The sequence below is a fragment of the Ictalurus furcatus genome, chromosome 29 (genome assembly GCF_023375685.1).
Source record: "Ictalurus furcatus strain D&B chromosome 29, Billie_1.0, whole genome shotgun sequence".
In the NCBI taxonomy this organism is placed as follows: domain Eukaryota; kingdom Metazoa; phylum Chordata; class Actinopteri; order Siluriformes; family Ictaluridae; genus Ictalurus; species Ictalurus furcatus.
In genome coordinates this window covers 16,306,305-16,328,414 of record NC_071283.1, presented here as the reverse complement: position 1 = coordinate 16,328,414, position 22,110 = coordinate 16,306,305, and the positions used below count along the sequence as shown (strand labels likewise).

The 22,110-nt window shown below is 43.2% G+C and overlaps 3 protein-coding genes across 7 annotated transcripts; all 3 read right to left on the bottom strand.

The window, feature by feature from the left end:
* Positions 1-1,442: 1,442 nt before the first annotated feature.
* Positions 1,443-5,040, bottom strand: LOC128604292 (uncharacterized). 2 transcript variants are annotated; one of them, XM_053619317.1, is made up of 2 exons: positions 3,472-5,040; positions 1,443-2,378 (listed from the first exon to the last, which is right to left on the bottom strand). In XM_053619317.1, the coding sequence occupies exon 2, from the start codon at positions 2,367-2,369 to the stop codon at positions 1,770-1,772; it is 600 nt and encodes a 199-aa protein (XP_053475292.1). In that variant the 5' UTR covers positions 2,370-2,378; positions 3,472-5,040; the 3' UTR covers positions 1,443-1,769. The 2 variants fall into 2 exon arrangements, with proteins under 2 accessions (XP_053475292.1, XP_053475290.1); XM_053619315.1 differs by lacking the exon at positions 3,472-5,040 and adding an exon at positions 2,797-3,053.
* A 147-nt stretch (positions 5,041-5,187) lies between these two features.
* Positions 5,188-16,206, bottom strand: osbp (oxysterol binding protein). 4 transcript variants are annotated; one of them, XM_053619312.1, is made up of 18 exons: positions 16,067-16,206; positions 15,911-15,986; positions 15,197-15,367; positions 14,181-14,389; positions 13,769-13,931; positions 13,579-13,690; positions 13,246-13,444; positions 12,989-13,091; positions 12,816-12,879; positions 12,523-12,690; positions 10,520-10,765; positions 10,286-10,406; positions 9,831-9,934; positions 9,248-9,343; positions 8,914-9,101; positions 8,593-8,825; positions 8,203-8,241; positions 5,188-5,823 (listed from the first exon to the last, which is right to left on the bottom strand). In XM_053619312.1, the coding sequence occupies exons 3-18, from the start codon at positions 15,328-15,330 to the stop codon at positions 5,681-5,683; spliced, it is 2,322 nt and encodes a 773-aa protein (XP_053475287.1). In that variant the 5' UTR covers positions 15,331-15,367; positions 15,911-15,986; positions 16,067-16,206; the 3' UTR covers positions 5,188-5,680. The 4 variants fall into 4 exon arrangements, with proteins under 4 accessions (XP_053475287.1, XP_053475286.1, XP_053475288.1 ...); XM_053619311.1 differs by lacking the exon at positions 15,911-15,986 and having other exon boundaries at positions 16,067-16,181; XM_053619313.1 differs by lacking the exon at positions 15,911-15,986 and having other exon boundaries at positions 12,816-12,876; positions 16,067-16,181.
* Positions 16,207-18,911: 2,705 nt separating this feature from the next.
* LOC128604294 (uncharacterized) lies at positions 18,912-21,453 on the bottom strand. The gene is made up of 3 exons (XM_053619323.1): positions 20,066-21,453; positions 19,287-19,435; positions 18,912-19,132 (listed from the first exon to the last, which is right to left on the bottom strand). The coding sequence occupies exon 1, from the start codon at positions 21,425-21,427 to the stop codon at positions 20,372-20,374; it is 1,056 nt and encodes a 351-aa protein (XP_053475298.1). The 5' UTR covers positions 21,428-21,453; the 3' UTR covers positions 18,912-19,132; positions 19,287-19,435; positions 20,066-20,371.
* Positions 21,454-22,110: the final 657 nt, after the last annotated feature.

The following is a 22,110-nucleotide window of genomic DNA, read 5'->3' as shown; positions in this document are numbered from 1 at the left end:
TGTGTGAGTGTGAGAGTGTGTGTGTGTGAGTGTGTGTGTGAGTGTGAGAGTGTGTGTGTGTGAGTGTGTGAGTGTGTGTGAGAGTGTGTGATTGTGTGTGTGAGTGTGTGTGTGAGTGTGAGAGTGTGTGTGTGTGTGTGTGTGTGTGTGAGTGTGATTGTGTGCGTGAGTGTGTATGAGTGTGTGTGTGTGTGTGAGTGTGTGTGAGAGTGTGAGTGTGATTGTGTGTGTGAGTGTGTGTGTGTGAGTGTGTGTGTGAGTGTGAGAGTGTGTGTGTGTGAGTGTGAGAGTGTGTGTGTGTGAGTGTGTGAGTGTGTGTGAGAGTGTGTGATTGTGTGTGTGAGTGTGTGTGTGAGTGTGAGAGTGTGTGTGTGTGTGTGTGTGTGTGAGAGTGTGAGTGTGATTGTGTGCGTGAGTGTGTGTGAGTGTGTGTGTGTGTGTGAGTGTGTGAGTGTGTGTGAGAGTGTGAGTGTGTGTGTGTGAGTGTGTGTGTGAGTGTGAGAGTGTGTGTGTGTACACAGTTGTTAGTATAGTGATTTGTCTGTTCCAGTGTAATGTTCGGATGTTAGAAATGAACACACAGTAAATGATATTAGGTTATAAATAAAGACAGTCACTCAGTGATGTCACACGTGGTGATGATGAGATTTTTCACTCAGATTTACGGCTCACGCTCACACACCTGATATTAAAGATGACAGATCATACACTTTTCCACAATAACACACTGTGATATCTTTATTTAGTCTAATACTGGACATTTCCCTGATGTCAGCTCGGGAGTGTGATGTGAAACCTGCAGTGCTGTCTGAGTCTCGACCTCCTTCACCCACGCCGTGGATCTGGGGAAGACCGGAGATAGTCGAGTTTTTCACCACAAAAAAAAAAACACAAGAGGCTGTAAGACAGGTTTTTGGGTGAAATTGTTGATGTTCTCCGGTTATCTTTATATTCCCCCGCTGGTTACTGAGGTGAAGGGGTAGACTGGAGAACAGGTTTTATTTTCCCATCACACCCTGAAGCTGAGATCTGAGCGTCCTGCTTTCACGACAGAAAATGAAGGGAATGTTTTGGAAATGTGAGACTCGGATCTCAGCTTGGGAGAGACACGAGCCGAAACCAAACACGTTCCCGTCCACGTCTTCACCCCAATGACCGACGCGGTGGATATGAGCAGAATCTGACAACGTCAACAATTTCACCCAAAAAACTGCCTGTGTATTGTTGGACTGGTTTCTGAGAGGCGGAGCTACTCACCTGTCAGTCAAGTTCCACCCTAAAGGGGTTTTTAAGGAATAAATTTTATTACGTTTTGAGCTTCCTCTGATCTTCACAAGGATGAAAATAAGAAGAGAATTAAACTGCATCAGATATCTCTGTAATTTAGTTTGTATTTGAACCCTGCTTCGTCCTCGTGTCAGAAAGTGGGAAGGAGATTTAAAGAAAGGAAACGGGATGAACAGATTTATTTCAATTCCAAAGAACAAAAACTACAACTATAACCAATAAGTCAATAAACTAATGGAAACATTTTAATAAAAACCATGAGAGTAAATTTGATCAAATACACATCAGTACAATACAGAGTGTGTGTGTGTGTGTGTGTGTGTGTGTGTGTGTGTGTGTGTGTGTGTGTGTGTGTATATGAGAGAGAGAGAGAGAGAGAGAGAGAGAGAGATTCTGTAGACATACAGCTGCTGAATTAAGCTCTATACTCTCTTCTGTATGGTGCTCATTAAAGATTAGAATAGAATTGAACTCACTATTATTTACAGAATTGTGCACCAGGACCCGGAGTTATCACGCTGCTGGTCATTAGTGTTTCTACTGTTCTGTCCATCGTAACTGTAATTATTGCTACTCTGATTAATAACCCGATACTGCTGCTTCTGCTGCATTCTCTTCAGGAACTCGTCTCTCTCCATCCCTCTGATCTGATTGAGAAGACCCTGACTGACTCGGTAGGTGCGGCCGTGGCTGAAATTCTTCTGATCCGCGTGTTCGGTCACGTACACCCGGTCGATGCGGCCGTGATTCAGACGCACGATGATGCGATCCTTGTTACCGTCATTGGAATAGCGCTTGTGGAGTGGTCTCACGTAGTGGGGCAGTTTATCAGCTCCTGGTTCATTCAGATTTCCCACCTCATAATATGGAAGGTTCTGGTCAGGCAGGAGTTTGTCCTCATCATCATCAATCCTGTTGAGGAACTTGTGAAACCCGAAATCTCCATTTGTAGGGTCGAGCTGGTTGACATGGCTGACATGTGCGAACCAGTACAAGAGCTCGACTCCGTGTCGAGGACTCGGCTGGTTAAAATCCGAGTCGCGGAGTTGGGGAAGCTCGTTTAGGGTTCGGATCTTCACCATGGCTGCTGTCTGAAAACACAAAGGAGAGAATTTTACTAAACCTCCTGAATGTTTAAGATTTGTTCAGTGTGAAGTGGCAGAGTTCATCCCACTGACAGAAACAGAACCGGTTCATATCCGACCCTACATACAGCAGGAGTGTGACTGTACTGTACAAACCCTTCGAAATTATATATATATAAAATATAAAAGTAAATCCATGTCACTGGCAGAAACACACACCTCACAGAACACACCAACAGATTTAGTACCAACTAATAAACATTTTTTAAATTCTAGACAGTAATCTGTATTTGAATCTACAGATGAATCGTTTCAGAAAGTTAAACCGGCTTAAACAACGCAGGTTTAAAATCCTGTTTAAAGTCTTGTTGAAATTATTATTAAAGCCATGAAGTGTAAAGGAGAGGAACATCCACATACACACCTTTCAGGTAGCAGAATGTCCGGTTTCCTCCTGTCTGTCTGTCTGTCTGTCTGTCTGCGGTGTGTGTTAGAGAGACTCACACACACTATTTATCATGTCACTGGTGGTGAAACTGGAGGCTGGACTTCAACAGAAACGTGATGTTAACCAAATATTTAAAGCAGAGAACAATACACCCCCCAACACCCCACTGAGTCTGGCAGCAATTTGACTCCCAACAATAAGGCACATAATTATGTGCAAAGGTTTGTACACCCTTTACTCTGAAATGAAACCAACATGAGTTTCATTTCTCTCTCCCACCCACACCCACACATACTTTTATCAATACTAGAGGAAGCAAACTGTCTGTGTGTGTGTGTGTGTGTGTGTGTGTATAAAGATAGGGATATCACTGAATCTGAGAAAATCATTCAGCGTTTCATACACTTTTTCCTTGTTTTTATTTATTGGTTGTTGGTATTTTCCGGTTCTCTCTCTGTGTGTGTGAGTGTGTGTGTGTGTGTTTGTTTCTGTTGTCGCTCTGATCCGGTCAGACCGGGTTTGTTCAGCACTATGACTGTAATCTTTCCCAGTGTGTGGATAAAACCGAACTGATGAGTTTAAGAAACAGAATTAAAGTTTGATCTGTTTTGGTGATTAATCCACAAGTAAAGAAAAGATTAAAACGCTTACTGAAGTGCTTTTAGTTTGTGTAAGAGCACGGCGCGTGGCTCTGAGGACACTGGGGAACACACTGATGGAGAAACTGGAAGGAATGAGAACATTATTAGATCACTGAAATACGACTCGAAGGTGAACATCAGATGAAAATGTTCATACGCTGTGCTATAGTCAGTTTAATATTTAATGTACTCATTTAAATAATCTTATTAAACTGGGTTTAGAAAATATTTAGCAATGTTTCTGCCAAAGCCACACCCACAAACCTTCAGCCAGAAGGTTTATTTATTACTAAACCATTATTATTTATTTATTTATTTAAACCGTTGCTTAGCAACAGTGTTAGATGTAGTGTACAGGTCAAATAACACAGTTTAAGGTGCTCGTTCTTCCACTTTCTTGTTTTATGCAACTTAACTGTCAGATATTCTTTTCTTCTCATGAACCAACCCATCCTACTGCACAACAAACCGCTGAAAAGATTTACACAAGCGCAGACGCAACCGATAAAAACTGTCCGTACAGGAGGTTTGTGCTTGTGAAATAGTTTTGCGCGGTCTTTCGCAGTGATCGTTGGTAAAGATGTTGGATTGTTTTAGCTGTACTCGTGTTCGACGCATGTTAATCGGAGCGGGATTTGGCTGAACGCGTGTCACATGACGCTTCTCAGCTCAAATCTACGTTCATTTTGAAAAATGACAAGTTCCTCCGAATATTACAGCCTTTCCTTGATTCAGCGTTAATTTAAACGATTGAAAAATCGTGAGACCCTGGAGGAGCTGGAAAACAAACAAAAAAGGAGAAATCGATAGTTTTTTTACCCCAATCTGATTTTATTACATCCTGCAGCATTTCTACACTCAGTCTACCCAGTCACAGTACAGATCAAGAAAGAGAAGCAAATAAAAATAAAAAAAGAAAAGAAAAAGGAAACATATCCAACAACTTACAATTTTACAGCTAGAAATACAAGAAGGAAAATTAATTGGAAAAACAAAACGATTACACCAAAAAATTTAAATTCTACTGCGAATTAAAGTACGGTGAAGAGACATAAAAAATTAGTACGAGTGTCCGTGTCAGAACAAAAAAAAAAAAGGACAAATATTTAACTAAAACGGAAAAAAACCCAAAAACACATTAAAGCACTGACTGTTTCCCCTTCACCAGCGTGAGAATCACTGAGAAATCATACCGCCCCCCACACGCCCCCCCGCTGCTTAACCGCCCAGTGTTAATTCATACCACTAACCTTACTTCATTATCTGAGATATACACACAATTATTTGTCAGTTTATTCTGTGATTTTGTTCATATGTAAGTACACTTTAAAATAAAATGTGATTTGTATTTCCCCGATCAACAGATAAATCTCAATTAACACACGCATGTAGCACAGGGAAACGACGAGTCGACTATTTAAAGAGCTCCCTCTCGACCTTATACGACCTCTCCAGCGCGCACACACACACACACACACACACACACACACACACACACTGTCCGTAATTCTTTATCTCAGTGCCTGCAGTGAAGAGCCCTTCCTCTCGAGCAAGCACACGCACACACACACGCACGCACGCACGCACGCACGCACACACGCACACAATGTGCTCAGTAGTGTGAAAGTGAAGGAAGTGTGTATATGACACCACACAGGCACTAGTCGTTGTGTAACTCTGGTTTAGTGCAAGTTGCGTTTCCATAGTGCTCGGGAACAGTAATGGGTGATCTTAATTCTTTTTGATTTTTAAATAAGTGATTGTGTGAAAAACTGAAACATCGACCCATTAAACCTCCCTGAACATCACGTCCTTCATTATCCTCGAGCTGTTTCATGTAGATAAGAGCAATCCGTCTGGGCTCAGCCCGGAAACAGGCCACGCCCCTGTGGAAGACACGTCCATCCCCTTAGCAGACTTTAACACTGACAGAGAGAGAGAGGGGAAGTGAACAGGAGATCTCACAGAAGTGGGCGGAGTTACGAGTCCCATACGCCCCTTTGGTATTTCCTGTTTTAGGTGGTGGGGAGGGGAGGGGGTGGGGACGGGGTGTGGACGGGGTGTTTAGCGTTTCTGAGAAACGATGGATGTGGAAGCCCATACTGAGCTTCCCGTTTTCCAGCAAAGGGAAAGAAAGCCGATTTGCTGCGTTTTTTTTTTCCTTTCTATGTTGTTGCTGTAGTTGTAATAGTCCACTCAGAGGTGCACACAGTGCTAATTCAGAAGATATCGGGGCAGGCGTGCCAGTCGCCGTGCTCTTTAGCCTCCCAGTACCCCCCCTTGTAGATATGCGTGGGCTCTCCAGTCATCAGGTCTTCCTGCTGCTCGAACCAAAGGGCCTTGTAGCTGTCCTGCGGGGCGCCTGGTTAAAAAAAAAAACACCACCACACACACAAAGGCGACAAGGTCAGCGTTTTGGCATTCCCTCTACAGAAAGAGAAAAAAAAAAAAGATGGGGGGGGGGGAGCGTACGCGTACTGGGGACTGAAAGTCATGGTTTCAGTCCCCAGACCACGTGAGACCAACAAACTAAACATAATGTCCAAATAAGATTTAAATTCAAATTAAATCATTCAAAAATGTACAGATAAATAAACTTTTACACTCATTTAGTTGTTTATATGTGTAATGGGGAAAAGATCCAACACACTTTCTGCCAAGAGAATGTTAAATAATCACACTAAATACAAAAGGAAGAGGAATTCTGTGATAACCATGAGTGGGTTCGCATCGTCTGAAATCCCACAAAAACCCTGACAAACTGCCACATTTACTAACCAAACTAAGCATTATCTACAAATAAACTCCGCTGAAAAACAACCAGAACAAACAATAAGGAAGAGATGAGAAGAGAAAGGAGCAGAAAAAGACAGATGTGAAGCTCTAAAGAGACAAAGAGCATCGAGTGGAGGATGCTTAACTTTTTTATTGACGTGTGTGTGTGTGTGTGCGCGCGCGTCAGTGTGCGAGTTGTAAAACTCTTATGATTTTACTCTCGACTGAAACACAATTAAATAATTTAGTTTTTTCCTGAACGCTGCAATCTGATTGGTCCGCTGGTTTCCGAGGGGTACACAAACTTTTGACACAGTGAGTCTTAGAGATACACGATATGATCTTTACAAGTTATTCAGGCACGATACTCTTGTTTCTGCTGACGAGCTGAGGGAAAAGTCTGTGATTGGCCGGTTGCGATGTCAGTCAAATGACTTCATGTGAAAGTGGGCGGGGCTAAATATCAATACTCTTGTGTGTGTGATCGTTCTTGTGAGGACGAGATGTTTCTTATAACCATGTTACAGTTTTAAGTGCTTGTGTGTTTGCGTGCGTGCGCGCGCGCGTGTGTGTGTGTAAAGTGGTACTTGCATGAGTATGGGGTGGAGTGTGAGCTGTGCAGAGTGTCGACTGCAGACAGGACCGTGATGACGGATGGAGAAATCAGGAAGAAGAAGAAGGCAGATTAAGAAAGATGCAGCAACGAAAACAGAAAATGAGGCAAATCTGTATTTTATGAGGCAGAAGTAGAAACGAGAAGAGCTGAACAGTGGAGTTATGAAAGAACTAAATACTTGCTTGAGAGTGAGAGATCAGAGGAGGCATCATCAGTAAAGGCTGTGAGAGGAAATGAAGAAAACAACGCAACCGTGAAGATGAAAAACATGAAGATGGATGAAAAACAGAGAGAAGAGAAGCTGTCATTAACGAAAGGAAAAAGGCAGAAAGAGGAAGGAAAAATAAATAAATAAATAAATAAATAAATAAATAAATAAATAGAAAGAACAATGAGATGTGACCTCGAATAAAAACCACACACACCTCTCAACCCTGAAGAGGAATAAAGCTCAGTCGTGTGCAGTAAACACACACACAAATTCCTGACTTTTACGGTGCTTTTACTAATCGCTCGTCTAACGTCCCTCGTAGACACAGTGAAATGATCTGCAGCTGGAAGTGTGTGTGTGTCTGTACAACCGAACCATCCTCCTCATAATCCATTCACACAAACAACTCATTTTCAATTCCATTTTCCCCTTTATTTAAAATAAAGTCCTCAAACTGAGGATTCTATAACAAATAGAAACTTCAGGCTGAAACCGTGTGTCTAATTTTTAAGCAGCAGAACAAATTTTTATAATTAAGCAAAACAAAACCAGGAACTAGAAAGAGGTAGGAACTATCCCTGTTTATAACGCGCTGTTCTTCATTCTTCCAGAAACTTTGCATTGAAATGTATAAGTGTCAGCATGTCCACGTGCTCCTGGTCGAGGCCACGCCTCCCGGGTCCAGGCCACGCCTCCCGGGCCCAGGCCACACCTCCAGCAGCAGAGAAGAGGTGCTCAGATGGTGCTGAGGTGACCAAAATGCACAAGTATGATTCTGCCAATTTCACCAAGGTGGGATATTTATCTGTGTTAGCCTCACACACTGCAGTTCACGTCCACTCTTCTCACTAAGGTTAAAGTATTGGCACCCAACTTTCTTTAGGTCACTCGCTGCCATTAAACTAAACATTAATGAACCCTTTACTAACCCATCACTAGACTCCGCCCCACACCCTTCAGATAAACTCCACCTACTTTCACAGGTACAGTTATACGACAGGAATGATGAGAGAGTACTGTGCCGTACCGCACAGTCCAATGGAAAAGCAGTAAGAGGTTAGGAGGGATATGACAATAGAAGAAAGAGTGGCGTGTGGGTGTGTGTAATGGGACAGAGAAAAGGTGGAGGAAGTACTTGCTTTTTAGAGGCGAGTCAGTTATGGAGTCCTCAATGAGAGCTTGAGGGAGACAGACAGAGAGAGAGAGAGAGAGAGAGAGAGAGAGAGAGAGAGACACAGAAAAAAATGACAACTAAAAATCAAGATAGTTATGATATATTAATACACTGACAACACTAAAATAAAAAACAAAACAAAAAAAACCAACATTTTGTCCTCAAGCGCTCACCGTATGTCTCACTCTCATTGAGTTTCTCACTCTCACTGTGTCTCAGCCCCCATATGTCTCACCCTCCTTCAAACCCCCCCAAGTGTGCATCTCACCTACCCTCTGCATGTCTCACCCCCCCAGTGTGCCACAACCCCAATGGGGTGTCTCCCCCCTCCCCCCTCCCCCCCCACATGTCTCACCCTCACTGTCTTCGGTAATGGCGAGTTGAGCCGCCTCCCTCTCTCGCTCCCGTCGCACAGTGCGCTGTTTCTCCTCCAGGCGCTGTTTCTCAGCATTGGCTTCATCCCACAGCCCCTGTTCCATCAGTCTCTGATCTGGGCGTCGCCTGCTGTCTGTGGGGGCCACGCCCTCCTCCGCCTCATTCAGTGTCAGCGCCAGGGATGAGAAGTAGTACATGTTCTCTGCTCCATCTCTACGGAGAACAACACAGATACACAAAACATTACATCTGTTTGGGCAGGAGGACTATGAGATTACATTGGGGGGGGGGGTGGTCTTACGGCAGAGGAGTTTTCCTCCACAGTTCTCGAGCTTTGAGTGTCTGGTAGACAGTTTTCTGGCGTCCCTCTGCCCCGTTCTCTCCTCCTCGGCTGCTCTGCATTACACGGGAAAACTCCATCTTCTCATCCCACGTCCCCGAGAGCACGTAGTGAGCTTTACCGTCCTTATCAGTCACCACACCCGTTACCTGGGGACAGACACAGAGAGAGAGAGAGAGAGAGAGAGAGAGAGAGAGAGAGAGAGAGAGATGAAGTGAGGTGGACACTCTAGATGTTTTATACAGTTGAATTATTATTGTTTATTAATAATCTGAGGATGTGTTTGGAGTCTCACTTTTCTGGCCACATCTCTGGAGAAGTAGCTGTAGGGAGCGAACTTCAGGTGGCAGCGATCTCCTGTTCTGTGGTTTATCACATCAATCTCTCCTGACTGACAGAACAGAGAGGAGAGAGCAACCATGAGCCCAGCGAGTCATACGTATACACACCTCATCACACTGGAGGAGAATCCTGCACAGGCACCAACATCATCTCTTTCTGGAGTACAAGTGAATTTCAGAAAGCATGAGGAGAAAACCAGCAGACATTCCCCACACCGTGTCTCTCTGTGCCCCGAGCTCGAGTCATCTCTCAGGTGTTTATAATCAAATATCCACACGTCTCCAGCAAGACAAAACACATCCCATTCATCATGTAACTGTAGACACTGGAGACGGTCTACACCTGTGCAGATGAGGCTTGTAGTCGAGTAATTTAATAAGAGAGTTTGTGGTACAGTGACACACACACATACATGCATCACTACAGTACTGAAACAGTATTCCAGGCTTCACACCGCCCCCTGGTGGTGGTCTCACACTCTCTCTCACACACACAGGTTTTACTGCAGTGTCCCCAGGTGACAGTGATGATCTCACCTGGTCTATCCACAGCTTTCCTACGATGATGTTGTGCACGGTGGTGTTCACCTTCTTCCAGGTGTAGTGATTATTACTCTTCTCAAATATACAGTGAATAGAGCCTGGAGACACATTATTATTATTATCATCATCATTATACACATTTACTTATCAACTAATAAAGGAAGCATCTGTCTGTCTCTCTGTTTATCCGTCTTTCTCTCTAGCTCTCACACTCTCAGACTGGTCTGTCCTTCTGTCCCTATCTATCTGCTTCTGTTTACCTCTCTCTGTCTTTATGTCTCACTCCCTGTCTCTCTCTAGCACGCTCGGTCCCTGTCTATCTCTCACTTTATACACTGTGAATGTGAAATTAAATAAATCTTTATTCTGTTTTCTGTAAAGCTGCTTCTGACACTGAATAGGATTATTATTATTATTATTATTATTATTATTGTGTGTGTGTGTTGTACCGAGGGGCATGATGGAGAGGTATTTGCCCCTGAACTTGCTGGCCACAGTGATTTCCTGCCTCAGGGTCCAGCCTCGCTCAGAGATGACGTGATGAGCTGCAGCAGGAGGATGATGACTCACCTACACACACACACAGAACATTACTATATATAGTTTATATAGACACACACACACACACACACACACACACACCTCTTCCTCTCTCCCTTCTCTCTCTCCCCTCCTCTCAGTACCTGTTCGCAGAGGGACCTGTATCCGCTCTCCTGCAGGCGGTCGAGCTCGTACGTTTCCCCCAGCAGAGGGTTGAAGGGTTTTCCTGTGCGGTGTACGGTGGTGGAGTAAGAAGACACAGTGAAGGCCGCTACGTAACACAGCTGCTCCAGTGAGCTCTGACACTTAGCAGCTCGGTCCAGCAGCTCGGAGTACTCCAGATCCTCGGACAGACGCTGCAGCATGGAGATCGGCTCGTTAAAGTTCACCTGTACGAGGAAAACCACACATTACTCTACACATATTATACATGCAAACATCTACAAATAGACAGTCATGTGAAAAAGTAAGTACACCCCTGCATTTATCACACCTTCAAACCCATAAAATCAGGTGTCGAAGATCGGGTTCCAGTGATTAGAACCTGCTTAGGGAAAGCAGGTGGAACCGGTCTTATTTATACCCCTCTCATATCTAGTGTCCAGAGTTCCCTTTGTTATTGAGGTGTGTGGTGTCATCATGCCAAGATCTAAAGAGTTCTGTAAGGCCTTCAGAAAAAAAGTTGTGGATGCCTGAGTCTGGCAAGGGATTTAAAAAGATCTCCAAATTATTTGAAACATCATTCCACTGTAAGGAACATCTACAAATGGTGCAGATTTCAGACCATCCCAGCAAATTCAGATCAAGATCAGACCGTCTGATGCAAAAAGAAGCCTCCAAGCACCCCAAAATTTCATCATAGGATCTGCTAGTAAGTGTTGTAGCTGTTGGTCTCAAAGTGCATGCTTCTACAATCAGAAAGAGATGGCACAGATTTGACCTGCATGGGAGGCGTGTCAGGAAAAAGCCTTTGCAAGACTACAGTTTGCCAATTAGCATACAGGCAAAGACCAGGCCTTTTGAAATAATGTGCTCTGGACAGACGAATCAAAGATAGCGTTCTTTGGTCACAGTAACAGCAGACATGTTTGGTGCAGACCAAAACAGCTTTTCAGGAGAAGCACCTCGTACCAACTATCAAGCACAGTGGTGATAATGTTATGGTTTGGGGTTGCTTCGCTGCCTCAGGGACTAAACAGCTTGCATTCATTGATTCAACTATCAATTCTGCATCATATCAAAGAGTGCTTGAAAATAATGTGAGGCCATCTGCCCGAAAGTTGGACTGAAAGTGGAATTTTCAACAGAATAATGATCCTAAACACCCGAGCAAACGCACCAGGGGATGGCTCAAAAAGAAGAAATGGAGGGTTATGGAACGGCCTAGTCGAAGCCCAGATTTGAATCCTGTTGAAGTGTTGTGGGGGGGATTTGAAATGGGCAAAACACCTATAAGAAGATTTTTCAGCTAAAGGGGGCAATACTAGCTTCTGAGGCCAAGGATGTACTTACTTTTTCCACAGAAAACTATTACATCTATTGCTGTTTCTGTTGAATAAATGATTAAAAATGCTTATTTTCCTTGTGGTTTTGTTCAAGTACATCTACTTCACTGATAGACACTGTTTCAAAAAGCCAACAATTTCCATGGGGTGTACTTACTTTTTCATGACTGTACATGAATATGCAATTTATGCTCTAGTCATTCCCAAGAGTCTAATACTAACATGACTTTAGCTAGCAGGTTAACTAACCGCCAGTAAACTAGCTCACGTTCTTCAAACGAGGAGGATTCCAGTACCACAGACTTGCGGATTTTCTAAACTCACAAATGAGTTTTATACAGAGGTACTGAGAAAGTCTGCAGTTTAAATGGGACCACAATGTGAATTCAGCCCTCAAACTTCACCCAAACCCACAGTCAAATCTTTAGAATCAGATTCTGAGACCTTTTAAACGTCATGCTCTTGAGTTCAGGGTGAGGAACATGAATTAACATGAATTACCATGTCCTTCTTTGTGAAGCATATTTGAAATGCATCCAAGGTACTCTTGAATTATCTAACTGTATTATCTAGTTTCTTGTTAAAGTAGCGTAACATATCGGTGTTAAAATCAGAGAAGCGCAGCACGAGAGCTTCCTTACAGGCATGGGGATTTTGGAGAGCTCTTTGCCGATGCAGTTTTTCATGATGCTCCAGAGATTGAGTGAGTAGTTGGGTTTGTCTGGGATTCGGGTCCGCCTCTTCCTCACTGGCTCCACCTCCTGGGACTGAGGAGACTCCGGATTGGACGCCAGAGACTGCTCGTCCAGCTGTAAGTGACCAATGAGGAGATTATTTTTTAAATGATGAGATAAAAGATGAAAATGCTGTAAGGAGCATCAGACATCATAAATCAAGGGTCAAACGAGGGCGCAGATAAAACTAAATTTCTTACCGAAGTGGTGCCATCGTCCATCCCCATGTCACTGCTGATCCCACTGACGTTACTGCCCGACCTCCTGAGAGGAACAGAAACAAAGAGAGAGGGGGAGAGGGAGGGAGAGAGAGACACTTAGGTCCAGTCCACAGTGTGAGATACAGAAACAGGAAGTATGGGTAAATACACACCTGTGGTATTTGGGGTCGGCTGGGACGGTGATAAACTCCTCACACGCATCGAAAAACTCATTCTCCTCATCATCGCTGGCGTCACCCTTTGCTGCAGCTGAGCCTGGAGTGATAAACAAAAACATCGTTTTATCAGACTAAAGATTCAAAAGAAAGTCTTAATTAAAGAAAAATTATGTAAAAATCTGATTGTGACATTCGGGGCATCAAATTCATACTGCATCATACTGAGAGTGTGTGTGTGTGAGTGTGTGTGCCTTTGCTGTCGGCCGTGGTGTTACTGGACGAGGCGGGCAGCACGGTGGCTCCTCTGAACGCTCTCTCCAGGTGGTTATGCTGCTTGGCCAGCTGCTCCAGCGTCTCCTCCAGACGAACCCTCTGATCCCGCTCGGCCTGTAGAGCTTTCTGCCACCGCTTACTGTGCGCCTGAGCCAGGGCCAGGAAGTCCCGACACGCCTGCGTGTGCACACACACACACAAAATCAGAAGTCTATAGAAACCTATTTTTTTGGTAAGAAATGTATGGTATGATCATGCACACCACATCTTAAAACCCGTAAACAGGAAGTGGAAGTGGAAAAGCGTCTTACGTTGATCATGGCATTAGACGTGATGCGGAACAGCGTGGCCCTCTCGGTCACCTGCCGGATTTTATCGCTCGTCTCTCCGCCCAGTTTAATGCTCTCCAGCTCGGACAAGGACCTGAGAGAAACCATGTCAACTCGTACCTACAGAACAGATTCGCAAAATAAGAAAACTGGTCTCAGAGGCGGAGCTGACCTTTGGAGGGCGGAGCCGTGTTTGGCGATGAGGTCGTTGCACGTGCTGAGGTCCTCCACTTTGCTTCCCAGAGTTCTCAGCGTGGACTGGACCTCCGAGTTACGAGTCCCGACACCCTGAGCTGCCATCGGTGGAGAGGTGTTACACTCGTCCCCAGAATCATCTGAGTAAAGACAGAAGAGGAAGTCTGCTCATTTCATCTGTTCCCTAACACTTTTCACTTCATCACATTCAATTCACCATATCGAAAGAAGAGCTTTTTGCGTGTGCGGTGTGTGCGCGTGTGTGCGCGTGTGTGCCCGTGTGTGCCCGTGTGTGCCCGTGTGTGCACGTACTGATTGAGAGGGTTGTAATAGTGACTGGGAATGACTGACCAGCCTCAGAGTGACTGACCTGACTGGGCGTGTCTTACCCGACTCAGCATGCATGTGCACAGCTTTGGCCTTAGCCAGCTCTAGGGCCGTGATCCAGCGCTGTCTCTCCACCTCAGAGCTCGCCTTCAGGTGATACGTCTGCGCACCACCGTTAGAGATCACAAAGTTGCAGGAGTCCTCCACTGCGATGTTGGCTGTGGCCAGATTTATAGTACCGCGGCACGTGTGGCCCATCTCCGCCTGGGTCCTGAGAGAGAAAGAGAGAGAGAGAGAGAGAGAGAGAGAGACACACACACTTTTCTTAAATAAGTGTATCAGCTGTATAAATGTTCTGGTGGTATGAAGATATCATTTTAATCAATAATGCCACTGTGTTTTTCTGAGATATTCCATAATTTTATTACATTGTTTATTTTTTGAATAATTACAAACTGAATGGAAGCAGTTTTTAAATGCAATTTTAAAATTCAACTTGATTTCATCTTAACTACAAGCCCACGGTGTTTAGTAGAAATGTCTTTGAGAATGGAGATATATTTCTGGATAGCTTCAACTCAGAATTTCAGGCTATATTTAGTTTATAGGTCTAGTACTTTAGCAGAATGTCATAAAGAGGGACATTAACCGTTTACGTGGCTCCATCCATCCGAGTCACATTTCATACACATACAGCTTCAGTCTTCACGTGACTCCTAATGTGACCTTCAGAGATGTGATTAACGGGGAGGAGGTCAGATCTCTCACTCACACACACTTCCTGATTTCTCTCCATGGAGTGGAGTAGATGAACCAGTTCACACTGTTTACAGGAAAAGACCACCTTACAACAGTCCCATGACCCAAACACACTCCCTCTGAAGCCACAAAGTCAGATTCACAGAGAAAAGTCCCATCACAACCATCACCACAACCAGTGGTAGATAAGATATTACTGACTTACTGATGGAGACAGTGTATTAAGGCAGAATTTCTGATTTCTGTGTCACCTTAGAGACTAATTTAGTGCATCAAGCGTCACTTTCATTCTCTACACCAGTCAGATGAAAGTCTTTACCTGTAATAAGACAGCAGGCCGTTGCTCAGGACGAACCATCGCCGCTGGTATCCCTTTATGTAGTTGGTCCACTTGAACAGCCAGCCCTTGTAGGTGTCTCCGGGCGCCGGAGCGGCCGCTTTCGGCTCCGACATCACGCCAGGCCGAGGCTTCAGTGAGGCCTACCGCTTCCTGAGGAGGCCAAAACATATAAATGGGTTCACTCAACCTGGACTGATTCCAGTACATGCTCCAGAAATTAATCAACGACAGTAATTTAAAAAGAAAAGAAGTAAAGAAAAAAAGAAAAGCACATATTATATTGTGCACAATAATATATCGTGAGATTTAGCGAGTTACACAGCTAATGTTTTACACTGAAACACACGTCACGGCTGTACAGGAGCCGGCAATCACACTGACATCTTATTCCTCAGCTAAAATGATATTCGTGTGTTTTCTGACTAAAATACTGAACCAGCTAGGTGCTAAACATTAGCCGTCATGATGCGGGTTTCGCCTACGTGTACAAACTCGGCTAACCCGCTAGCAGCCGTTAGCATTAGCTCTAGCATAACAAATAGCAAAAATATCATACCGGGAAATAATTTAGCTATATAAAGCAAAATATAAACACGGCTTCTCGTTACCGACCATTAGGGTGAAATAAAAAGAATTTCTGTGAGTTGCGTGTCGCTTCAAATTCACTAAAATTACTAAAGAAGCTAAACTGACCTAGCAAGCTTCAAAGTGACAGGCGCACGAGCCTTCACTCGCCATGACAACAGCATAAACCAGAGCCGGAGTGGATCTAAAGCACAGAGTCAATCACATTACCAATGAATCTCACTTTAATCCTGTATATATTTATATAAAACCCCTCAGACTCACCTATCTCCTATCTAACTCTCCCAGTGTGGAAGAAGGGAAGGGAAGGGAAGGGAAGTGGAGAGAGACAGAGTCAGCTGCCGCTGAGAACATGGGCCGAATCCCAAATCACTCCACAGTGCACTATGAAGGCGGTAACACCGCCATTAGGTCATGCCCTATGTAGTGCGCTTACACTGAGAGTGAACAAGCATTTGGGATTAAACCTCATCAGACAGACTTTATCACTCTACGACGCTTGGGAATGTTTGTTTGTTTGTTTGTTTGTTTGTTTCCTTGCTTGCTTTTGTATATCTTTTTTGTATATAAATTTACATAACTACACAATATTACACTGTCTGGATTATATCTATCTGTAAATATAAAACGATAATTATTTGTAAATCTTTCTTGATTTTCTATTTAAAAAAATTATTTGTATAAGTGTGAAGTTCACTGCGTTAAACAGCATTTTACTCTTTATTCGAAAATTCGTAAATTTATTTGATTCTATTTGACATATATTTCAACTTATTCTATAATTATGCATTTTTTTATCTTCTTGGGCTTGTATGTTTACTTTATTCTTTCATTTTGATCATGTGGTTTTTGATAAATCTTTAACAGGTATATTTACAGGTATATCATTAATTATACCTGTGACGTCATTCCACTGCACGTTACTTCCGGTTTAGTTTCTTCGGGTGTTGCACTGTAGGGGCCTGAACACTAGAGTGCGCACTTTGGGACTCGTACTGAACGCTTCTGCTCTCAGTCTGGTTCCATGGTGTAATGGTTAGCACTGTGGACTGTGAATCCGAGTTCAAATCTCGGTGGAACCTGTGGATTATTTATGATTCCTACAGTGATGTTCACAGAGAATAAGTGCAATTATAAAAGTTCATGTACAACATGCGTTTTTTTGAGTGGGGACGTTAGGCGTTAGTTAAGTGTTCATAGAAGAGTTGAGTCTCCAGCAGATTTTTGAAGATAGTGACAGATTCTGTTTTCTGAATTGATGTTGGAAGCTCATTCCACCACTGAGGGACAGTCAGTCTGAAAGTTCTGGAAAGGGACCTCATGCCTCACTGAGTAGGCACTATACCAGACTATACTGGTCGTTAACGGAGGGAGATGAAGAGGGGTGTGACGTAATTCATTTTGGGCTGGTTGAAAACAAGGTGAGCTGCTGCATTCTGAATCATCTGGAGGGGTTTGATGGAGCTGGCTAGGAGGCCCGGGGGTAGTGCGTTGCAGTAGACCAGTTCTGAGATAACAAGAGCCTGGACTAGTATCTGTGTAGCCTAATCAAGTTCAAGTGGCTTTATTGTCATTTCAGCCATATACAGCTGGAACAGTACACAGTGAAATTAAACAACATTCCTCCAGGACCATGGTGCTACATAAACAACACACTAACTACATGAGACGACACAGAACTAAACAAGATCTACACATTTCTACATAAAGTGCACGTGCAGATGTGTGCAAACACCGCAGGACTGTACAGTAACTACTAAAACAGGACAATAGGCACATGGAGTACATGCAAGCTCTGCGCACAGTGGCTGGAGGCAGGATTCAAGCCCTCAGAAACCTCAGAGGTGTCAAACATGCTAACCACTAAGCCACCATGCACCACTGCAGATACACCACTGGCATTACAGATTAGGACGGGGTAAAAACAAGATTCTTCTGTAAAAATTTAAATTCTCCATAGTAAACTAGTATGGTCCAAAATCCTCCCACAGTTATTTTTTGTTGTCCTTTAAAGTTAAATAACATTTAAATAAAATAATTTCACTGTTACATAGTGAATGAGAAAGCTCTTGGATGCTGAAAGACATGACTGATAGATATTCGGTCTTTTGATATTCGGTCTTCAGTACCGTAAAAATGGTTACTGTAAAGTTTACTATATAAAGGTTGTACTTACAATGAAAAACAATGATCCAAGTTCCATTAACAAACAGTTCGCATCAAAAAGGTCAGGGACTAAGAAGTATTTGAAACATGGTCTTCATTGTCAAACACCAGGATTGGACCAGGTACCTTCAGATCTTTACAAACATGTTTATCTAACATGTTCCCAACATAGCTATTTTAGCCAAGAGCTTTACTTTATGAACCAAAAATTACAGACTGGTTTCATATTCACCGCGATTAGAATTTGCTATACTAAACCCTACATGAGCTACTTTTGAGACCATTTTATACTTGCAACAATAGTATGGAACCTTGAGCAAAGACTTGGGGAAGTTCCACTAAGATTTGAACCGTGACAGCTGGATTTAGAGTCCAGAGCTATCGAGCTTAACCTCCTCACACATTACGCACTCAGTCTTACAGCGAACTCACAAAACAGCTCCTGAGTAATGAAGCAGGTCACACAGTTCATCAGCATGAGGCTGTTACCTTACTGAATATTACCCCGGGTATATATATATATATATATATATATATATATAGAGAGAGAGAGAGAGAGAGAGAGAGAGAGAGAGAGAGTAAATATATAGGGTATATACAGTATGATTGTATTTTAAGAAATAATAAAATTAAAATTACACAATTAAAATTCACAATGTTTATTTAATAAAATATTTAGTCATTGATTGCATACTGATATACAGAAGATATACACAAGTGTGCATATAAGTGACAAAATTTTTATTAACCCTGTTAGCTACACAGCTGTTGTTCCTAAGAATGTTCCTGTTGATTTAAATTTAATAAATAAAATACAGCAATCCTTCCGATTGTTTAGATGTAGAGAAATGTTCAGGTAAGTGACCACCCTCATTAAATCCCCAGTTTCAGGCGTTCAAAATATTTGTATTTCTCATGAAAGGACCTATTGTTTATAAGAATAAAACACCCTATTCCCTTTTAATCTTATGAATGAAATACTAATCAGTAAAAAGCAAACTTATAGGTCGGATTGTTAAATAGAAATCTGCATTATTAAGGTATCATGGATGTTTTCCGATCAGGTGTAGAGCTAGAAGTGCAATGCCACCGAAAGGAGAAGTGATAGAAGAAACATCCATATCATGGAACGTGAACTGGCAATCACTGGTGACATGGAATTACCTGCAAAATATAAACATTATACATAATATTTAATGCACAAATATATACACAAATATATATTTAACCCTAAAATAAAACAAGAAATTTGAGTTTAGTTCATTTCTAATGAATAAACACTAATTAACTAGAGAAGTCTGTGCAAGTGTATACTGACCAAGAGTCTGGACAACCCTGAAGTTTGGATCAACACTAAAGGTCAAGTTGTTAAGTCCATCACGAAGGGTGTTGGTCACTTGGGTCACATCAACATTTGGGCCACTAGAACTGAATAACAGCTTGCTATCTGTCACGATAGAACCGTTCCTGAAAAGACACAAACAGAGAGATACAGGTTAAATTCATTCATTAAACAAGAAACAAAGAAATATTTGCTGTGGCCAGAGCCACATCACCTGCTCTCGCCTGGTTTCCCACTGATGCCTAAGCAGGGCTGAGCTTGGCCAGGACCTGGATGGGAGACCTCCAGGTTACTGCTGCAGGTGGTATTAGTGAGGCCAGCAGGGGGCGCTTACCCTGTGGTCTGTGTGGGGCATAATGTCCCTGTATAGTGATGAGGACACTATACTGTATAAAAAAAAAATTTTCGGATGAGAAAGTAAACAGTCCTGACTATCTGTGATCGCTTCTCAAAAAGAGTCGGGGTGTAACCCCGGTGTCCTGGCCAAATTCCCCCATATAGATCCCTTATCTATCATCCCCTAATAATCTCCATCCCTGAACTGTTCTACATCACTCTCTCCTCTCCACTAATAGCTGGTGAGTGGTGTGCGGTCTGGAGCACTATGGCTGCCGTCACATCACACTTGTGGTGGTTAAAGAGATCCATAACCCCCCCCCCATACTATGCAAAGCATTTTGAGCATCTAGAAAAGAGCTATATAAAATTTTCTAAGGAATTATTTATAATATTCAGAACCATGTCTTCTTTCTTACCTAAATGCTAGAATTTGCATGCGGATGAAGTTTTGAAAGGCTTTCTTGTACAATGGTTCAACCTAAAAAAATTTTTAAAAAAGAACGAAAAGAAGAAGAAGAAAAATGAATCAGGTTTGTTATTTAGCCATAGATAAAGTTATCAATAACAAATAACATTTAGAAAAAAGTAAATGCTCAAATTCATATAAAACTGTGCCCCATGGCTGAATCACAAAAATCAGACATGCCCTGCATCCTACTAACAGAAACACACGATTAGAACCAGGTGAGTTGTTCACGTTGTCTTATACGCCAATATAAGTGTTAATGTGGCAGAATGTCATGTTTAGAAGAATTAAATAAATTGTAAATGGTGGCATTATCTCTAAAGCATACCTGATTACTGATATTTGTAGCTTTTTCTATAAACCGTGTAGAGAGCGGATTAGACAGCTCTGCAACAAAGATTTCATTGATGCTGAAGGTCAAGGTGAAAGTTGCAGCTGGTGGTGCTGTGGAAGTTGGGGCCGTTGTAGAGCTGGTGTTAGCTGTGTTTGGGGTTGAAGTCGTGGAGGTTGTAGAGCTGGTGTTAGCTGTGTTTGGGGTTGAAGTCGTGGAGGTTGTAGAGCTGGTGTTAGCTGTGTTTGGGGTTGAAGTCGTGGAGGTTGTAGAGCTGGTGTTAGCTGTGTTTGGGGTTGAAGTCGTGGACGTTGTAGAGCTGGTGGTAGCTGTGTTTGGGGTTGAAGTCGTGGAGGTTGTAGAGCTGGTGGTAGCTGTGTTTGGGGTTGAAGTCGTGGAGGTTGTAGAGCTGGTGTTAGCTGTGTTTGGGGTTGAAGTCGTGGACGTTGTAGAGCTGGTGTTAGCTGTGTTTGGGGTTGAAGTCGTGGAGGTTGTAGAGCTGGTGTTAGCTGTGTTTGCGGTTGAAGTCGTGGAGGTTGTAGAGCTGGTGTTAGCTGTGTTTGGGGTTGAAGTCGTGGCCGTTGTAGAGCTGGTGTTAGCTGTGTTTGGGGTTGAAGTCGTGGAGGTTGTAGAGCTGGTGTTAGCTGTGTTTGCGGTTGAAGTCGTGGCCGTTGTAGAGCTGGTGTTAGCTGTGTTTGGGGTTGAAGTCGTGGCCGTTGTAGAGCTGGTGTTAGCTGTGTTTGGGGTTGAAGTTGGGGCCGTTGTAGAGCTGGTGTTAGCTGTGTTTGGGGTTGAAGTCGTGGAGGTTGTAGAGCTGGTGTTAGCTGTGTTTGAGGTTGAAGTCATGGCCGTTGTAGAGCTGGTGTTAGCTGTGTTTGGGGTTGAAGTCGTGGCCGTTGTAGAGCTGGTGTTAGCTGTGTTTGGGGTTGAAGTCATGGCCGTTGTAGAGCTGGTGTTAGCTGTGTTTGGGGTTGAAGTCATGGCCGTTGTAGAGCTGGTGGTAGCTGTGTTTGGGGTTGAAGTTGGGGCCATTGTAGAGCTGGGTATATCTGTGCTTGGGGGTGAATCCTGGGCCGTTGTATTGCTGGGTATGTCTGTGCTTGGGGGTGAATCCTGGGCCGTTGTATTGCTGGGTATGTCTGTGCTTGGGGGTGAAGTCTGGGCGGTTGTAGGGGTGGTTGTGGCTGTGTTTGGGGTTGAAGTTGTGGCCATTGAAGATGTTTAGAATAGAATAGTGGACCATAACAAAGTTGAAATCACAATTAGAAACTGTTTGATGCTGATTAAACAGAAAACAAGGCAAAGTGCTTCATAAATCTCAGCTGAATCACAGATCTGTTTTATCTATACTGTCGTCTTTGAGTGAAACTGCAGAGTCACACTGGTTAATATTTTTAGAAATACGGGCAATAAACAAGGATAGTAAAAAATAAAGTAGTGTGTACGGCCCATGGAACATTTCATACCCCAAAACCCCCAACGGGTTTTTGACACTATACACTCATACTGACACTCAAAAAAGCATGGGAAATGAGCTCCTTATCACAGCTATGAAAAGAGATGATATCAAGTTTTAGAAGTTGGTTTTGAACTCAGTGCTTAATATTGATCTATTTTCTGGATTCCTCACACAATAACGCTCCCTTCAGTCCTGCTGTTTCTAA

What these genes read in the sequence shown, in the direction of transcription:
- LOC128604292 (XM_053619317.1), bottom strand. Translation starts at nt 2,369, where the DNA reads ATGGTGAAGATCCGAACCCTAAACGAGCTTCCCCAACTCCGCGACTCG.
- osbp (XM_053619312.1), bottom strand. Translation starts at nt 15,330, where the DNA reads ATGTCGGAGCCGAAAGCGGCCGCTCCGGCGCCCGGAGACACCTACAAG. An exon ending in CGTCTAATGCCATGATCAAC is followed by an intron (nt 13,445 to 13,578) that starts GTAAGACGCTTT and finishes GTGCACACGCAG; the next exon opens with GCGTGTCGGGACTTCCTGGC. An exon ending in CATTACCGAAGACAGTGAGG is followed by an intron (nt 8,242 to 8,592) that starts GTGAGACATGTG and finishes GTCTCCCTCAAG; the next exon opens with CTCTCATTGAGGACTCCATA.
- LOC128604294 (XM_053619323.1), bottom strand. Translation starts at nt 21,427, where the DNA reads ATGACTTCAACCCCAAACACAGCTAACACCAGCTCTACAACGGCCATG.